The 19,502-nt window shown below is 29.9% G+C and overlaps 1 protein-coding gene across 4 annotated transcripts in view; it reads right to left on the bottom strand.

Annotated features, from left to right (window-relative positions):
* Nucleotides 1-253: 253 nt before the first annotated feature.
* LOC126736618 (elongation of very long chain fatty acids protein 4-like) overlaps nt 254-19,502 on the bottom strand; it is a 35,522-nt gene continuing 16,273 nt past the window's right edge. For 2 of the 4 annotated variants that reach the window (XM_050441054.1, XM_050441053.1), the window contains exons 2-8: nt 5,288-5,393; nt 4,487-4,674; nt 4,354-4,434; nt 4,120-4,291; nt 3,575-3,702; nt 3,369-3,518; nt 254-527 (exon numbers count right to left, since the gene is read on the bottom strand). In XM_050441054.1, the coding sequence (XP_050297011.1) occupies nt 432-527; nt 3,369-3,518; nt 3,575-3,702; nt 4,120-4,291; nt 4,354-4,434; nt 4,487-4,674; nt 5,288-5,366 (894 nt within the window). In that variant the 5' untranslated portion in view covers nt 5,367-5,393 and the 3' untranslated portion in view covers nt 254-431. Of the gene's footprint in view, nt 528-3,368; nt 3,519-3,574; nt 3,703-4,119; nt 4,292-4,353; nt 4,435-4,486; nt 4,675-5,287; nt 5,394-7,437; nt 7,653-14,337; nt 14,624-19,502 lie in introns of those variants that run through there. The other 2 variants (XM_050441052.1, XM_050441051.1) reach the window with 2 other exon arrangements.

The following is a 19,502-nucleotide window of genomic DNA, read 5'->3' as shown; positions in this document are numbered from 1 at the left end:
AAATATTATTAAGAATATAAAGAATAATATGCACAGTTAGAATATTCTACTAAAATTACATTAAATTAAGAATAATAATTAAAAAAATGTATCACTTTAGGCAAGAGTCATTTTTGAGTCGCTTAATTGACATAAGTGCTTTATGATTGAATAGTGAACATCTAAAACTTTATTAGAAGGGCTTAATAGAGCATAAAATAAAATTGTATAACGACTTGTGAAAAACGAGAACACGTATTTTATCAGGAAGAGCTCGATTTTAGTACACGACTTAATATTATATTGACAAGTTTATAGAGGAATTAAAATTACTTAGAATTACAAAAAAAATACAAATAAATATATATATAAAAAACAAAAACATTATCATTATTTTTAAAACAAAAGAAAATCTGATATGTGATAACTAAAAATTTCGGATGTTCTTTCGTTTAATTCTGCTTTTTGTTGTCCACCAAAAATTTGTGGTTATCGTAACGGTTTCCTTGGCCACAACCCACGTCCATACCGAAGAAAACTTGATTTCCCTGAAACAAAAATTAATTATATATATAACCAAAAATCAAAAATATCAGTAATTAAAAAATGAATACAGAGCAAAAACTATAATACAGGCATCACAAATTTAAAAAAAAACAATATCAACAAAACAGTAATGAAAATGAGTAAAGTTTTTATTAAAATTGTTAACTTTCATGGTTGTGTATGACATCCTTATTTTTGATCCTAAAAATCCAATTTATATAAAAAAAATTATTTTTTAAAAAAATTGAAATTTTGATTTGTTTACATTCTTGCGCCATCATTTCTATTGTATATCATCTCTATCTTAAGGACAATCTATTTGAAAGTTATTTAATTTTTATATTTAACAGGTGTTTTATATTTCTTCCAGAATCTATAACCCTTAAAAAAAACTTGACTTCTCAATAATTATTATTATCTACTTTTTAAATTCACATAATAGAATCTTCAGATAAACTAAGATATTTGTAGCTCGATCAAGATATGTGGTATTTTTGAACTGTCTTTAAGTGTCTCATCTCCTTTGTACCTTATTTTACGCGTTAATGAAATAATTCACCGATAAAGCCAAAACCGTCTTGTTTTTATTTGTTCTCTTCGTTTTACTCTTTTGGCGATTCATTTCTTAATTCAGGGGAGAGAAATCTACAGTCAAGTCATTTCCGGTTTAGCTTTGCGACATCTGTGATATAGCCTTAAATCTTATCAGTCATATTCTTAAAGTTTTCTATTCCTAATATATTTGGACATTAGATTACATTCAACTCAAGAGAATGCTTGGAAGAAGCTGGAGACATAGGAGCGTAAGAAAAAATATGAAGAACTACTGTTTATAATCCAAGTTTTTCTAAGAAATCACACACAAGGATTACTCCAGGTACTCCAAGTTAACCTCGAACTATCTAATCATGGTAAAAGAACTCTTTTACATCTGTTTTCTATAAACCAATAAACCTGTTCTTTACTTCGTTGTCCAAAGTATTGTGTTTCCTTATATTATATGACGCCTTGCAAACTCAATTTCATATTGTCCAATGTTCTCACGCAGGAAAATCTATACATGCCTTTAATAAGACCAGTTAAATTTTGGACTAGAACAAAGCAGGAGAATTGCCACATTATACATTATGACTGATTACCAAAAAAGCATTTGAAAGAAAATGTTAGAGAGTAAGAAGATTTAGCGAAAAAAAGAAGCACTAACAAGTTTCATATTTATCAATCAAAACAATATCTTTAGTAGGGAAAACAGCATATAAAAACTTTTTTATGACAAGTCACCCAAAATTTATGACTGGATATTTGGAAAAGCTTGAAGACTTGAGGATGTGGACTACCACTGGTGTCTAGGAATGGATTGAAAAAATATTCGAAGTTTTCTTAAAAGCAGTTTATGGCTTATTCCAGGTATTTGAGAGATCTTGGACATGTAAAGATATGAAAAGTTATGAAGAAGTACAGGCGTCTTAAGAGAATCTATTGGATTATTCCAGGCATTCCAAGTTATGCTTCATTACTGAGAAGAGACAACAGTTTTAAATACGTTTTACAATAAGGTTTTAAAGTTTTACTAGAAGAACCTAAAAACTTGTCCTTCCATATCATCATCAGCGATCATCATGAGAAGACATATACTAAAGCTTACTGGAAGAGTACCTTTAAATAAAGGTGCCATAGACTTATGTATAAACTTAATGAAAGCTTACAAATAGATCAGAATTCTTAAAAATAAATTATTGATCTAATAACTTAATTGAAATTGACGAAAAACAAAGAAAAACACAAAGTCACGGTCTCACAACATGTAAATAAACGGGCTACACGTGTTTCGCTCTAGTTAGAGCATCATCAGGTCTTTAGAAGCCATCCACACACTCAAGTGTGTGGATGGCTTTTAAACTTTGTGACTTTGTGTTTTTCTTTATTTTTCGTCAATTTTGTATGTTAGTCTCTTAGAGAATAATGGATGAGATTTTTGAACTTAATTGAATCTAAAAAGCTCTTACAGAGAATTGGAAATACAAGTTGATTTAGAATGGTGCATGGATGAGAAATATTGAAAACGATTTTAGAGGCAGGCTTTTATTGTATCGGAAACATTCTCAACATTTTTATTTGATAATTCGATAAGCTTGGCATAAAATTAGAGATAGACCAGTTTGTTGGATTTAGAACTTCATAAAAGCTTAAAAATGCACCTTAACTGTAAAAAATAACCTTTTAATCCCTGAACAGTTTTGATCGATTCGGAGAAAATCAAAAATCTAAAAAGCCATTCCAAAAAATTAGAAATACAGTATAAACTGAAATAAAGACTGATTTAGTGGAAGATCAAATGTTGGTCTTTTCAAATATGAACTGGATGAACCAAGGGAGAAACGAGGATCAAACATTCAAAGAAATACATGAAACTCTTTTGGATATTATTCTTGTATTACATTAAGTAGAACGGTTTGCTTTTTACTTTTTTTACATTATGCAATAAATTTGCTTAACAAAGATAAGTAATATTTCTATTAGCAATTCAAGAATACCTGGACATGCTTTTCAACATCTGACGAAGTGTTAAAGAGAAGCAGGCGATGCTTTAAAAGCTTCAAGGGTATGGAAAAAGGGACAAATTTAAAGGCAGCGTATACAAATAAAAATTATCATTTAGTAAAACAATAGCTATGTTTGTCTCTTAAAAGTTAAATAAAAAGTATAGAATATTCTAATGAAGAACTTGCTTCTATAAAATTCTCTTCCTTTACTTCCATTTTCTAACTAATTTACTTTAAGCTGACATTTCTTTAAAAATAATCAAAATCAGTACGTGTTACCATTGTATACAAAATCCTTACCTTATCCATATAAGCCTTAACATAAAAGTTTCCAAACAAAACGATAAACGAAACCATGTAGAAAATGAGCGTGTAATGCATCCAAAGTGGAAATTCGCAGCCTGTTCTTATTCCGTTTACTCCCAGAATCAATGCGCAAGTGAACTGGATCTAAAAAATTAAAATTTTCCATTATTTTTAATACTATAATTTCTTGTTATACTTACAAGCTGTAGGATTGTCAAGTACCTCTTCCACCACAACCATTTAGTTACTTGAGGTCCAAAAACTGAAAGTCCATAGTACGTATAGAGTAAGACGTGGATTGATGAGTTTACCATAGCAGGTAAAAAGGCTACAAAAAATTTCATAATAAATTAAACAATTTTTCAATATATGCAATTTATAGGAAAGCGAAAGCAATTTCCCATGAATCGTAACGATAAAACGATGAGAAATAGTAAAAGCCAATACGTTCATTCTAGTAAAGCATTTATCACTCTCACTTCCATTTTGGATTTTTATTCGCAAATCAGCTGCAATTACTTATATCAATGCAGGATTACGGTATGCCGGTAATTTAGAAAGCCGAGACATTGACCGCCACACCGAGCAAATTGTAGCTAATGGGTTTAATAGCGTTCATTTTGTTTGATTAACTTAAAGCTTAAGTAATTTTAAAATAAATTATTTAATAACATGGAACATAGTATGTTCTTCTAACAATTTAATGACATGCTTCTGCTTGAATTAAATAGGAACTTGAACTTACTTGAACCACTTGGTACCCATTTAATTCCAATCCACCAAAGCATGAACATGGTGGAGTGGTGATAAACATGGAGGAAAGACAGTTGGTTCTTCTTTTTCCTCAATATGAAGAAGAAAGTATCACAAAATTCCAGCAATTTAGAAAAGTAGTACCACCAGACAGCATTTGCGATCTAAAATTGATTTAATTAATTATATTAGTTTTTACAGAATAAAACAAGAATGGGGTACCTACCTGTAACTCATCAGGATGATGCCTTTGCCTACAGGGTTCACAAATGTAGCTATACTTCAGTCTTGTTGATGCAGTGAGTAACTGAAAATTACATATTTATATTGGGTACAAATATTTTCTTTTGTATACTCACTTGCCAAGCAATATACCCATTTAGTACTGCCATTGACATATTGTAAGGTACTAAAATAGGTGTTAATTTAAACGGTTCCCTTTTCTCCATGTATCTTGGACCTATATAAACTAGTACTAAATAAAGGGCTGTGAAGAGGATTGTTGGTACTGGTGAGTCTACAAGTGCCCATCCTTTTGTTCGTTCGTCTGCAAGAAATATCGTAATAAGTGTTCATTTTCTTTGCATGTATTGTTCGATTTATGAAAGGGATTTGATACTGCACTATTATGTGAAACTTATATTTCAAATTATTTATTTGAAAGAGCGGCATGACATTATTTTAATTATAATATTTCTGATCCCACTAAAACCAAAGTTTTAAAACAATTTAAAATAAAAAAAAAATTTTTGTTTTTTTGAAAAACCTTAAAAGATTTTATAATTTAATTAAGAATTAACTCACTATTGCTTGAAAAACTTTATTTTTTACCATATTATTTCAAGTAATTATATTTATTAATTTAATTTTTTTATGATACACACAATAAATTATTACATCTTTATAAATTTAATAAACCAATTTAAAAAATTTAAAAATTATGGTTTCTTTATAGAGGAATAGATGTTAGAGAAACATGTATTCAAATTCAGGTCCTAAATAAAGTGTATTGATGAAGAAATAAAACCGTTTCTAAGAAAACACCATATTTAAAAAACAATAAATGTTATATAATTATTAACAATTAATTATATAATAGCTTTTAATTTGTGTACTATAAAGAATATTTTTCCTTCTAATATTTAATGTTAATATCTTACCTGATAATGTTAGCGTCCATAAGTAATAGTCGTAAGCTTGTTGAACAACAGACTGTGTAGAATTGATAATTTGAGCCATTTTATATAATTAGTTATATTAATGTTTCTGAAACAAAAAAAAGGAAATAAATACTAAAAATATCTACCACCAATTGTTATGTCAATTTTTTTTATATTTTATTGATTAAATTTGCAGAAAAAACAAATAATAAAATTAAATAAAGAACTTTTTAGAAAATTTTAAAATTATAACTTCTAGCCATTGAATTTATAAAATTTATTAAATAATATATTATTTAAAAAAATAAATAAAACCATAAATACGGCAATCTATGAAAATGTAATTTTTGTGATTATTTTGCATTATAATTAATTTACAAGAAATATTGTTCCAAAAAATAATAAAATTTCACTTAAGACGAATCATTCAAATTACTTTATTATGTTATTTATATTGTAATTATTTTTTAAATATCTATGTTTTCCTTTTATTTGCAAGTTTTTTTAAAATTTAAGCTAATACTAATCAAAATTATTTTTGTTTAAATTAACTAAGGTAAAAAAAAACTGAGGAAATTTATTAGGTATTTATTTAATAAAATTGTATGTTCTTTTAATAACTTTTAATTACGTGCTTCTTCTAGAAATTAGTACGAACTTCAAATTTGCTATTTAGAATTTCTTCAATCATTATACTTGTTTATTTCATTCTTTATTTATTTAATACTTTTATTAAATTATTGTAAGCCTATGTATAGCACAGCACATACGGTAAAAAAACGGATATAATTTCGTAATAATTTTAAGTAAGTTTTAAGAATAAAAATATTGTATTCTATAAAATATTACATATTTGTATAATAAGTTTATATTTTAAATTCAATATACCTTATATAAAAAAATGCCTAATACATCAAAAGAAATTGTATTTTATATTAGTTTTTTCTATATTAACATTAATATTTCTTTTAATTGATAAAATTAAATGATACGTTCTTAAAAGTTTGGGTGATTTTAATTTTTGATATAACCGAGAGTGGTATTTCCACCAGAATTTTTTAAACTAATAAAAATTTGCAATTCGCAGGTAAAAGAAACTGAGGTTTTTTTGCATCATTTTCACCAAAGAGCGTCAATAGTATCTTTTGACACCCATCTTGAACTATTTAATTCACAGTTAGATAATGCGCATTACCTTGAAAATTGATTATTTCGTAAAAGAGTTGATGATGAATGCAATTTCCTTTCAATTTTATTTGTATTTCTTCCCGTAATATTCAAATTCAAAAAGTAGCTTTATTACCCTAAATAGAGGTATTGACAAAGTCTTATTTATTCTAAGTCACTTTATGAGCTATCTATGAGCTATCGAGATTAACTCTGAGCTAAGTAACGTTTGGTAAGCATGAATATATGAATATTTAAAAAATGTTTCTCAATCCGTTTAAAACTTACCAAAACATCTACAAGAAGACAAAATATAAACCGTTAAATAAAAACTGGTTGCGCTGATTGATATTTGCGCAAACTAGAGCTTGATTAAATATTAAAAGTTATACGATATACAGTAAAACTGATAATATAGATAAAATAATTATATGATAATGATATTAGAATGCATTGTAAAACTTTATGTATGAAATAAAAGAGAGAAAAAGACAAATAGGGACTATAGAGATTTCTGTAGGTGTAGGACCAAGTTGACATGAAGGAGGTTCTAAAATAAATGGGTTCAAAAGAGTTCTCATCTATAACACTTAAAGATAGAGCAAGACAGAAATATATCTCAGAAACCCGATAAATAAATGAAAACAAATTAATAAAAAAATCCAACAGATGTTCGGGTTGTTCAAATTGGGACCTTTTTTAGCACCTTTAAGAAAAATTTAAAACATGGGAAAATTCAGCAAGGGCGAAAGTTAGAAAAATCTAAGGAAAAGAAAAAACCTATAAATGTAATACACATCTTAAAATATACAAAAAATGACTCGTAAAACGTAAAAAAAAGGAGAAAACTTATGAAAAAGGGTCGTTAATTCAAATATGCTGAAAATAACGTCGTTTATCGTGCAATTTAAAAATTATTTAAGAATATTTAGAGGGCCAATTTTTTTTAATTAAAAACTTAAAGATTTTCTTTTATTACTTACATGTGTCACAATATCATCACAGCCCTAAAAATAAACCACGATCTTTTTCTACTGCGTAAAATGGCACCGTTCGCCACTATCACAACTGATCAAGGTGAATGCATAATCGTAACAACCAAGAAGTAAGCGTACGATAATAATATGTAACACCACTATGATTATGCAGCTTAGACTATAACGGAAAAAAAGTAGTGAAAAGCGAAATGACTCCGCCAACCAACTCGATTCCGAGCTGTTTTCGTCAAAATGATCAGGCGACCTTACACTAGGCATCACAGAGAAATTTCTTTCGTATATAGAGAAAGTTTTGATGTCAAATGAATGGTACCGGTTATACCGTGTGGGCTTGAGTTTCATTAATTAGCCTGTAGACATTTCTTTTCGATATTTTACTTCAGATAACAAGTGCCATTGAATCTGGAAGTTAAGTAGTTTGGCATAAGGATGATTCAGATATAATAGTTCACATGTTTACATTGAGGGTGAAAGGAACTAAGAAGTTAATTAGCCTTAAAGGGATTATTATTAAGAGATGAACAAGTTTATGAGATTTTTTATTTTTTTTTGAATTTGGTTAATTTTTCTGTATTATTTGATAATGTTTCTGATCTTATGGAATATTGAAAACAAGCAAGTTTACTTCTGCAGATTCTTTCCTCTGTCATAAAAAAAATTACTCTCATTACAGGTTATTTAATTGCAAGTCTTAAATAATCACCTGGTTACGTCGAATGAAGAAGATGCAAAAAAAATTAATGAATTTAACAAAAGAAATGAATATTCTTCAAATAGTAAAATATAGCAGAAATGATTGTAAAGAAAATAGTCGCTAATTGCCTCAATTTGTGTAAGTAATTTTTTTTTTAAATCTTTGAGAAAAGGAATGTTTTCTAAAAAGATATTAAAAGATGTACACAAAGTTTCATAATAAAAAAGAGAAAAAAAATGATAAGGATGCTGAAAGTTGAAAAGGACAATAGTTAGTTACAGCCAAATTTAGAAATATGATAAGGACAAACATTTCTTAAGAGGAAAATTACAGATATACTAAAATTATAAAAATCAGTAAAAAATCATTCTATATACCTTCCAATTTGTCTATAAAACAAGCTGATCTCGAAAATGTAGGACCAAAAATTACTAAATAAAGTTTTTAGATAGTCAATTTCATATGTCACAATGACCTTTTCTTTAATTAAAAAGTAAAAAAACTTCAAAAATTTTACTCGTGATTATTTTTGTTAGAATAAGAATTTTGACTCTACCTCTTCAGACTTTAAATAAACACTTTATAGCATGCTCAAGCTCAAGCTCATCAATATTTCAAGCATTAGATGCAATGAAAAGTGCTACCAGATTTGGAACACCTCAAATTTTAAAAACTTTCCAAAAATTGATAAAACCTATATCTTATACCAAAGCAACCAATCCTATCAACAATATATGCTTGTTATATTTTGTAACTTCGATAGCTTATGTATGAAGATTTGTTTAATATGGTTATCAAAAATTAAAGCATACAACAATGATGGGAGTTCTTCAGACCAATCTTCTGTAGATATGTTGGTAACAGTCTAACTACGGACTTGTACGAGAGTTCTTGACTTGCTGTGAGTTTTACACTTATTTGTACCACGAATAAATAGAAAATGATCCTGATAGGCGATGAAAGTTTTGTGAGATTACGACATGAAGAAAGTCTTCTTTATGCGAGGCTTACTTGTGTAAGCGATGAGTGTAAAATGTACGAATTATTTAAGTTTATCAAAAATTTGTTGATGAAATCGAAAACACTCAAAACCGTAGGCATTGGAGTGAGATAACCATTTCGCATTAAAGGTTAAATAGATGTTGCTTTTGCTTGAAACTTTTAATTGGACACTATATTTCAACAAGATCATACCCCACTTTTTTATTCTAGAGATGATGGAATTTTTTTTATATAATGTTTACTTTATTATGCCGGATTATTTTAATGAACATTGACAACTGCATTATTATGTGTATATCTAGGATATCGTACAACCCTTCATAGTGTTAGGGATGAAACTTCTTAATGTGTTCTATTGTGAAAAAAGAGGATATTATCTACATTTTCTTTTAATTTGAAGGGTTGATATTTCTTTCTTGGACATGTTTTGCTAAAGTATGAATTATCATCATTTCAGAATCAATGGAGATGCCATTCTCACTAAGAAATCTTGCAGATTCGCCTTAGCATGATTTTATCCTTTTTACTGCTTAGAGAAAAGAAAAACAAATTTTTGTATTTATTTATTACAAACTATTTTTGCATTTGCACAATATTCTGAGTGTAGAGTTTAAATAATAGTTTGTTATAATATAATTAATATAAAATGTTAGAAAATTTTTTATTCAATCCGAAGGGATACTAAGTTAACTAAATTCAACAATTCAAAGCAGTCTATCATATTTTTAATATTTTTTTTGCATTATCATGGGATGAATTTAGTCTCTCTCCTCCAAGGTTTAAAAGTTGCATTTATTTCTTACAGTTTTTTTTTAATGACTAGTCATATATTTCAGTTCCTTTAAAGTGCTAATATTTTATATTTGCTATTATGATTTTCCAAAAATGGGCTCAAGATTTTCCCTAACATAGCTTATACACAATTGTCCAATACTTTGAATAATAGAAAATTCTCTAGAGCTTCTCAAGACAAAACCATACATCTCAATAGCTCTTTTCACAATAATATCCATATGAGATATAAATGGAAATTGAGAATTAAAAGCCACAAAACTCAGTGTTTTCTAAAACTTAGGATAAGGACGTTTCATCCATTCTACAGTCGTAAGATATGGGATATTACCTTCAGGATACCGTCAGAACATATCACTTATTAACGTTAAAATGTAATTCATTTCAATTAGAATATTTTATCAAATTATTTACATTTTTTCGTAGCTTAGTATATTCTTAACTTATTATATTCAAAACTATCCTTATTTAACAGTACAGCTTCAAATCATCCGCAAACATATTAATTCTTTGAACTATGCTGATGATAAATGCTATGAACAGCAAAGGTTTGAGACCTGACAGATTCAAAAAGGCGAAAAAAAGATTTCAACGAGTATCCATTTACTTTTTCATTTACCATACTCTTCCTCCTTAAACTCGCAGTACAGCCTGTATGTGTATTGCGACTATGTTTCACGGCTCTAACAAAAACCAACTGACCAGCATCATGCACATAAACCACAAATAAAAAATGTGTGTAAAACTTTGTCAAAAGCCTTGGGCAAATCGGTATAGACAATATTCACCTTCGACTTCTTGTTAAGGGTATCTAATGTGTACTATATTATTAAGGTGAAATCGGTGACAGTTAATCATTTTATAAAACCATGCAGAGATTTTCTTATTTTCTTATATATTCAAGTATGCAAATTTGTATATATTATTGTAATACTATTTGAGTCCATATTTTTAAAAACTGGACATATTTTAACTTGCTTCTAAAATGTAGGAAATCCTATCTTATTTGCCATAAATAAGTTTCGTAATAGTACAGTAAAAAATTCGACGAGGCTTTTGTAATGTACGATGATATATTGTTTGCTGGTTATCCTCACACTCATCCTCACATAATGTAAAGTAACAACTTCCAATAAAGAAGTAGGGAGCTGGAAGCTCTGGTGATCATTATGACATAGACAGATCTAAAGTGTAAAGAAAAGCATCTGCGTTATCTCTGCTATTTAAAAATACACTATTGTTTAAATGCATAACATGTGAAACACCGTTAGAAATCTTATTTTTTTCTATTAAATTGCTTGAATGATCTGGAATCACTGGTGATATCTGGTTAAATTTTATTTGTGTAGTTTTTTTATGCAGCATTAATATCCATTTCGTATAATATTTCATAGAAAGCTGTCTTCTTTTAACATTAATACTGAGTACGGCAATAGCTATAAAAGATCTTAATATAAGACAAAAATATTTATTATCATTAAATAACTGTTTGTACAGGCATATAATTCTAGTGTCCGAAGTATTCCATCAACATGAATTTATGGTTTTATCATGTATTGTTCTTTAATTTTCGAGATATACTAACACCATTACGGATTATCCAATTAATATAAACGAGGTGACACCCTCCAAAAAACCGGTCCCAATTAATTATAAACTTGTACCGTAAGAATTCCGAGGTCCAGTTTCAGCATCCCAAAAGCCGACTTTCGTTTAAATATAACGGAACATATAACAAGATTCATATGTAAGTGGAAAGTTACTAAATTAACGCATAATAAACAAAAATATTTCCTTTCACTACTACCATAATAAAGTAAAAGTGAAACACAATTAAAAAAAAAGCCGAACTTCATGGAAGATATATCCGTATAATGGTTATCGCATGCGATACCGGAACGTCGACGCCTTAACACGTTTTTTCTTTTAGTTTAAGAGGCATTTATCGATTGAAATTTACGACTGATATTTACACATTAATATGCAAATTCGCACTTTTTTAAATTCATAATGGAATAAATAAGTCTTTAGTATCCTTATACAACTGATTTCACATTTTACTCATATTTCTTATGGATTCTTGGTCTTTCTTGGTGATGCTTTTCTCTGGTCTCTTTTGAGTGACTTATTCTATCAAATGTTTAATTTGAACCAAATTGATCTTATTTTTTTGATTAATGTTAATCAGTGTTATAAAAGTGGGGAAATTTCAGAAAATTGAAAGCTTTTTTTGCTCTTATTTAAATTCTATATTTTTCACTATACTCATTTCATTAGATATTAAATTTCCAAATCAATATGTTATTTGAAATTACCCCTGTGGAAGCCGCTTTTCAACGTTAATATTTCAGAAAACGTTAGTTTTCGATAGATTTAAGATGAGTACTAGAGAACTCAAAAGCCAAATGTCCTTCACAACCACAATATTTAAATAATTCATTAATATCCTATTTAATATCTGCAAGGATAAATGCAGTCTATCAATTCATAAAATTACGTTTTCCATAATTATTTTTGTGGAAATTAAAGAACAAATAATTTCTTCAATTGATAAAATTATTAGATTATCGCATTTTAGAAATCAGTCCTGTGAGTTCTTCATTCGTAGGACTTATATTAAAATAATAGCGTCAAAAAAAACTAGAAAAATAAAAAATAAATAATTTCTAGAAAAAGGTATTAAAAAGTATATATATATATACATTTCTCCAAATGGAGGGTAAGTGTTACTTTATAATTATCAAAATTCTTAAATAACTTATTAATAACATTTGAATAACTGAAAAAAAAATTTCAAATACTTGTATATCGCCTTTAAAATTTTAGAATTAGTCAACACGAATTACATATTTAATAGAAAAAAAGAAAATGTAGATGAGACTTTTCAGCCAATTGACTCATAAAATCAAATTAAAATTCGAGAAACACTATTGATCATCAATAATTAAGCAATATTCATAAATTTTAGGCATATTTATTTATTTTCTGATGTTATAGTAATATTATTAAATATTTTTGCTTTTAATTAAGTTAATTTTTTATATTAAAATTCAATAAAGTTTTATTTGCCAAAATATCAGGATTTCTTTGTAAATCAATGTCTTCTTCAAAAAGATGGAATTTTTAGCAAAGATGTACAAGATATAAGAAGATGAATGTATTTTTCTCTATTAATTTTTACTCAAGATCTTAGAACATTGAAAGGCCTTTCAATGTTCTAAGCTCAAGCTCAAGTAGTATATGAATAAAAATAGATATAATTTAAAGAGAATGATTAGTATAAGATGAAAATTACAAATTCCTACTAAGACAAATATTAAAATATAATAATTTGAGTATACTTAACACTTACTCGGACAATATATGCACCATAGATCCAATACTTAAAGCTATTAGGAACGAAGAAGAATATACTTCTTTTGTATGACAGAACCTTGAACTATAGAGTATAGTATATAGAACTATATCCGGAAACATATATGATAAAAAAGAGTATCTTCTAATAGTTATTTTAAAAATAATTACAATTTAATAATTGTAACGTACTATATATATTACTAAAAGATAGTGTGAAATTTTCTGCATTATCTTTTACAACTAGATAACCATTATATAAAAAAAAACTTTTTTATATAATAATTATCTAACTTTTAGCAGATAGATCCAAAAAACGATACATCTCAATATTCTGAGCCCTAGGTCTAAAATAGGGAATTAAAGAGATACACCATAAAAAAGTAGAACGAAGAACAACCTTTATAGAACAGGAAAAGAAGAATAGAAAATGAAATGTATGAACCGATATGCGGACGATTTAATGAAAATGATGAGTTATGTCTGCATCCTCGAAAGTAACTTATAATTACTGAAGAACTCAAAATCTGTTAGAAAAAGACAACACATAGGAAGATAATTCATGCCAGAAATTAAACAGGAAGCTATTGCATCTGACGGAAATGTTAACCTCTTTAATTAGAATTAATGTACAATATTGTAACAGGAAATAGTATAAGGTATTACTGCATACAGTATCCTGAACTTACCATGTTTAACGTAAACTTTTGAAAAAAAACTTAATGGTGAAAAAAGATCAACATAAAAGATAGAGAGGACCAATATAAAGAATGTGGTTAACGATTATTATCTAATCCATAAAAAAAGAAAGCTACAATAATTATCCTAAGACCCAACTTTCTTGTTGATTTCCTTTATGAGTGCAAATTTTAGTCAAAGATCCACATACCCACAGTTTTAATTTTTAATTTATGTTATTTGGCTGCTGTTTTAATTTATGTAAAAATATACATTGAATGGAGAGAAATTACTGTTAATATTGACAAACCGTATTAACTCTAAACTCCTTAAAATGGTATAATATACTATATATTTAAACTTACTTGTAAAATTTATCTTGTCCAAATAATGATCTTTATATTTTTAATAAGACCGATCTGCTATTATATTATCGATAACAACAGAACCGCGACTGACATCTTTTAGCAAGACAACAAAAATTTTAAAATGAACACGACGGTTTCCCTTTGCTCCATAATGAAAAACGTTTAAAAAAAAATTCACTTGATCACAAAATAGTCGACTCAATCACTAAATTAGAGCCCCGTAAATATTTTTATCGGTATGGAGCTGGGATCAAAGACCGATACAAACCACGAACATTCAAGAGATGGAATGGATGTTTGGAAAGCGAGTCTCATTCGAAGAAGACAAGACTTATTAGTGAAATGCACTAAGTAGGCCAATTTTGGTCGGGTCCGGAGTTAAACTTGTATCTTGATCTGTAAATAAGGAATATTCGGTAAAGTGTGGGTTATTCTAGAAAAAAAAACTGTGTCGAATTTGCGGTTTTATTATTGTTACTTAACTTTTTTATCTTTAACTCGACTAATTTTTTCTATACTTCCTTTAAAATTTGTAAATCTTTAAACAAAATTGTTCGCGCAGTTTTTGGTTTTTTTATTTATTTAGTTTTTCTTTATTTTAAACATTAAATTCGGGAGAGAACTGCTGCCTGGCTTCTTTCGCAAATAGAGAGAGACGCTCTTTCTTCTTCTCTAGCCTGTATCTATCCACTTCTGAATGTAGGCCTCTTCCAGTGCTTTCCATGTTTGTCTATCTAGGGTAGTTTGGAGCCACCGCGTTGGTGGTCTTCCCGCATTTCTTTTTGTGGCTCTTGGGCGCCATTGCATGATTTTGTTAGTCCATCTAGATGGGTCTTGCCTTGCAACGTGACCTGTCCATCTCCATTTTAGTTCGGCTACTCTTCTCATAACATCCGTTACCTTTGTCCTTCTTCGAATCTCATCATTTCTAATGTGGTCTCTTAAGCTAGTTCCCAGCATGGCGCGCTCCATGGCTCTCTGGGTTGTTCTGAGTCTTTCTGCGCTCCTCTTTGTCAGTGTCATCGTCTCGAGTCCATACGTTGTAACGGGTAATATGCAAGCCTCGTAGACTTTCCGCTTAAGGTTAATTGGGATGCTTTGGGATTTTAAAATGTATCCTAGTCTTCCGAATGCTGCCCAGCTAAGTCTTGTTCTCCGGGATATTTCGGCTGTTTGGTTTTGTTTTCCCAGTCTGACAGCGTGGCCCAGGTATATGTATTCCTCGACGTTTTCGAGAGCGTGGCCTTCTATAGTTATTACTGTTTGTTCGTTGGTCATTATTTTGGTTTTGTTTAGATTCATCTTGAGTTCGATTTGTTTTGATGTTTCTTGCAGTTCTTCCAACATATCTTTTAGCTCGTTGATGTCATCACTAATGACAACAATATCATCAGCAAATCGAAGATGACTTAGACGAGCTCCATCTACGTTGATACCTTTATTTCCCCATGGCAGCTTTTTAAACGAGCTTTCCAGTGCCATCGTGAAGAGCTTAGGGGATATGGTATCTCCTTGGCGGACCCCCTTTTCTATCTTGATCTTATTTGTTGATGCTTCTTCGTTGATGGTCACTTGTAGTGTTGCGTTGTCGTAGATGTGTTTTATAAGTTTGGAGTATCTTGTATCAATTCTTGCCTCGTCCATTGCGTTCAGGACAGCCCAGGTCTCGACAAAATCGAACGCCTGCTCGTAACCGACGAACGCCATGTGCAGAGTTATGTTATACTCGGAGCATTTCTCTATTAGAGTACGGATGGTTTGTAGATGGTCATTTGTACTAAATTCCTTCCTGAATCCTGCTTGCTCGACTGGTTGATAGAAGTCAAGTTTATTTGTCAGCCGGTTGGTCAAAACTTTTGTGAGAAGCTTGTACAAGTGTGAAAGAAGACTGATCGGTCGATAGTTTGCAATATTGGTGTTGTCCCCTTTTTTGAAGATTAAAACAACCTCGGCATTTTGCCAAAATTCCGGTATTTTCTCTTCGCTAATATATTTGTTTAAAAGGAGACAAAGGGCATGCTCAAGCGCTGCTCCTCCCATTTTTAGCATCTCAGCGGTAGCGCGGTCTTCTCCAGGTGCTTTCCTATTTTTCATTTGTTTCAGGGCCTTTCTTAGTTCGCTTCTGTTTAGTTCTGGTATATCTTCGGATCCAACGTTCCGAATTTCTTGCCAGGCGATGTTTGGTTTAGGCAGGGTTGATGTATACAAGTCCTTGTAGAAGTCTTGAATGGCATTGCTTATTATTGACTTGTTGTTGATATTGTTTATCTGTAACCGTTTCCCCATTTTTATTTTTTATTTTAAAAAGTGTTTTCCTTCCTCCAGACATATTTGACCTGAGTACTTTCATGTTTGAGTTTTTTTCAATAGCTCTTTCTATTGCTGATTATTATGAGATCTTAGGTCTTTTCGACATTCTTTGTTTATTGTTTTACATATCTCCCTGTATTCATTTGAGTTTCTGGCAGTTCTTTTCCTTTGGTCTATTAGCTTCAGTGTGTTTGGGCTTAGTTTGGATGGTTATTTTACTTTGTACTTACAGCAAATTTTATTTGTTGCTACCTGGATACTGCTCGTTATGATTGTTGATAGCTCGTCCAGTTCCATTTTCTTCAGGTAATTTAAGTTGTGCAGTTTGGCTTCTAGAATAGTTTGGTATTCGTCTACCTTTGACATCAATGTTTCAGTGGTTGGATAGTTTCCTTTTTGAACCTGATCTTTTTCCTTTTAGCTTTAGTGTTGATTAGCAATCTTGTTTTATAGAGGGACGCTAGTGAACTATATTCATTTACTTTTAATCTTTATCGAAGGAACACAGTTTATATGACGCTGAACCAATTAAGGTAATAAATGCAACAAAGTTGTACTATACAAAATATGCCCATTTACTAGCCCCAAAGATGAGAAAATGAAAGAAACAATTGTTCAATGTAGCAGTAAGTGTAAACAATGGGCTATCTTTGTGCCTTTACGTATAGTTACGTTAATTTTATCTTATTTACACTCACTTTTGCTTCTCAGCAGGTAGCTCCACTTACTTCTTACTAACTGGTAACAATGGTGCTTATAGTCTAATTACAATAGCTTAATTACCTTAATCTACTGCATCAACCAAACACGACCGAACTTAGAATTAGAGGCATTAATACTCAAAGAGGTAGGTTTCAACTGGGTTCAAAGTATACAGCATTCAGAGCATTTACAGATCTTTAGGTCACTAAAGGTGTAAAGAGAGAGATTTCCTGGGTATTAGGGGTAATAAGGGAAAAAGTAATAAAGAAAAGTCCGTGAGCAACTTGTTACTGTGATCGATTGAATTTTGCAGGTAAAAATTTGATAATATGATCAGGTGCAGTATGATAATATGCAGGTGATAATATGATCCCATTAGGTATAAAGACTGTCGCTTTTTAAATTCCAGAAACATAATTATAGTACAGCGAGATATCTAGCAAAAGATTGGGCTAAGCAAAAACATTTGACATCCTCTGGTTACATGCTGAATAGTTTCAGAAGATTGGCAACAATTGGCAAAGATTCATTAGGTAGTTATGTAGGGATGACTTGATAATAAATCATAATCGTTTGTTTAATGGTATATTTGCGTGACTTCATCTTTCAACCTAAATAGGGTGGATTTATTTATAGTAATTATATACTGAAGTTCTTTAACTGTAGATTTGTGGAAGCATGATTTTGTCAACGCGACTTCTAGGGTGGCAGACTTGTTACCTTGTAGTAGTGTCCCATATTTCCTCTGTAAGATTTTTTTGTCAGTTTTAGTCCATCTTATAATTTCAAATGGATCACTAATGATCGATCAGACAAATAAATTAACATACGAGCTTCTTATGTAATTTTTTTTTGGTTTAGCACAGTTTTTGCTTTTCTTATTATAAAGCTTCACATTCTCTCTATCGTCTATCGTATATTTATAAACCGAATACTGATAAAGAGCCGTAAGTAGTGTAAACAAATAAGAAAGAAAGGAGTCCATATCAAGTCCATATCATTTGAGATAAGTCTCTTCCACAGTAAAGAACTCTCCAATACACCTAAGTGATATTCTGATATCCTACTGGCTAGATACACCTATACATCATAATCCCATAAAAAAAGTATCGATCCTTTAATCTTTGGCCAATTAGCGATAAAAACTTTTCAAGCAGGCGCAGATGGCCGAATTTTACTATGCAATTATGCTTTATAATATGGTCTTCTTTCATACTTACATCTCTATGTTGACTTTACTTTTCTTTTGATGTTCCAAGTATCGACGTTATATATACAGGTATATTATATGATCTTAAGTAAACAGTTCATTCCAATAAAAACTCGTTACGAGTAACGCAAAGTAACCACGCTAACGCTGTTGCCACCAATTCAAAATATTACGCTTTTGTTGAAAATACTTCTTAGTCATTTCTACCAACACCAACGGAAATAAATGGACGGTTAGTGCTTTATTTTGTCATGCTGTATTTTTTTCAAGATTTAAAGCTTCTCATGTGATTTTTTCCCTTAGCACTCTTTCTGTTTTTTACTAAGTTTATTCTAATAACTTTGTTCGTTTGAGTTTAATTTTTTTATTCTTATTTTTCTTACGATTTACTCTTGATTACCTTAGTTATTTCATTTCCATTAATAAGGAAAGGTTGCAAATAAAAAAATTACAAAACCTGATTTACTATTAAAGTACATTAACTAAATATTAATCGTTAAGGCACCTTATTCAGTAAATTCAAGATGATATAACGATATAGCTTATCGTAATGTAAATTTTTAGGTTAAAAACTTGTCTTTTTGTTCTATTTCTTTACTCTCTTCTTCGGTTAGAAGAAATGTGAATGCAAGATGATTAAAAAAATGACTTCAGCAAAGCTTCTGTGGTTTTTGAGTTACATTGAATTTAGTTTTTATGAAGAAATCAATAAATTTTTCAGCCAATTCTCGTAGAAGTACCCACATAAAATAAAACTTAAACCCTACTTTCCAATATCTTGATTATTTGCATGGGAGATCGGTCTCGATGAATGATGGTGTGGCAAGTCCGTTGTTTGTTCGATGGAAAGAAGAAAGTGGTACTCGCTATAAGCTTTGAACCGGCGTGGCGCGGTTATTTTGATTTTATGGGCATATACAATTATGATCGGCAAGTACCG

This window comes from Anthonomus grandis, chromosome 5 (genome assembly GCF_022605725.1).
Source record: "Anthonomus grandis grandis chromosome 5, icAntGran1.3, whole genome shotgun sequence".
In the NCBI taxonomy this organism is placed as follows: domain Eukaryota; kingdom Metazoa; phylum Arthropoda; class Insecta; order Coleoptera; family Curculionidae; genus Anthonomus; species Anthonomus grandis.
The sequence above is the reverse complement of the archived record's forward strand: the minus strand, read 5'-3'. Positions and strand labels throughout refer to the sequence as shown.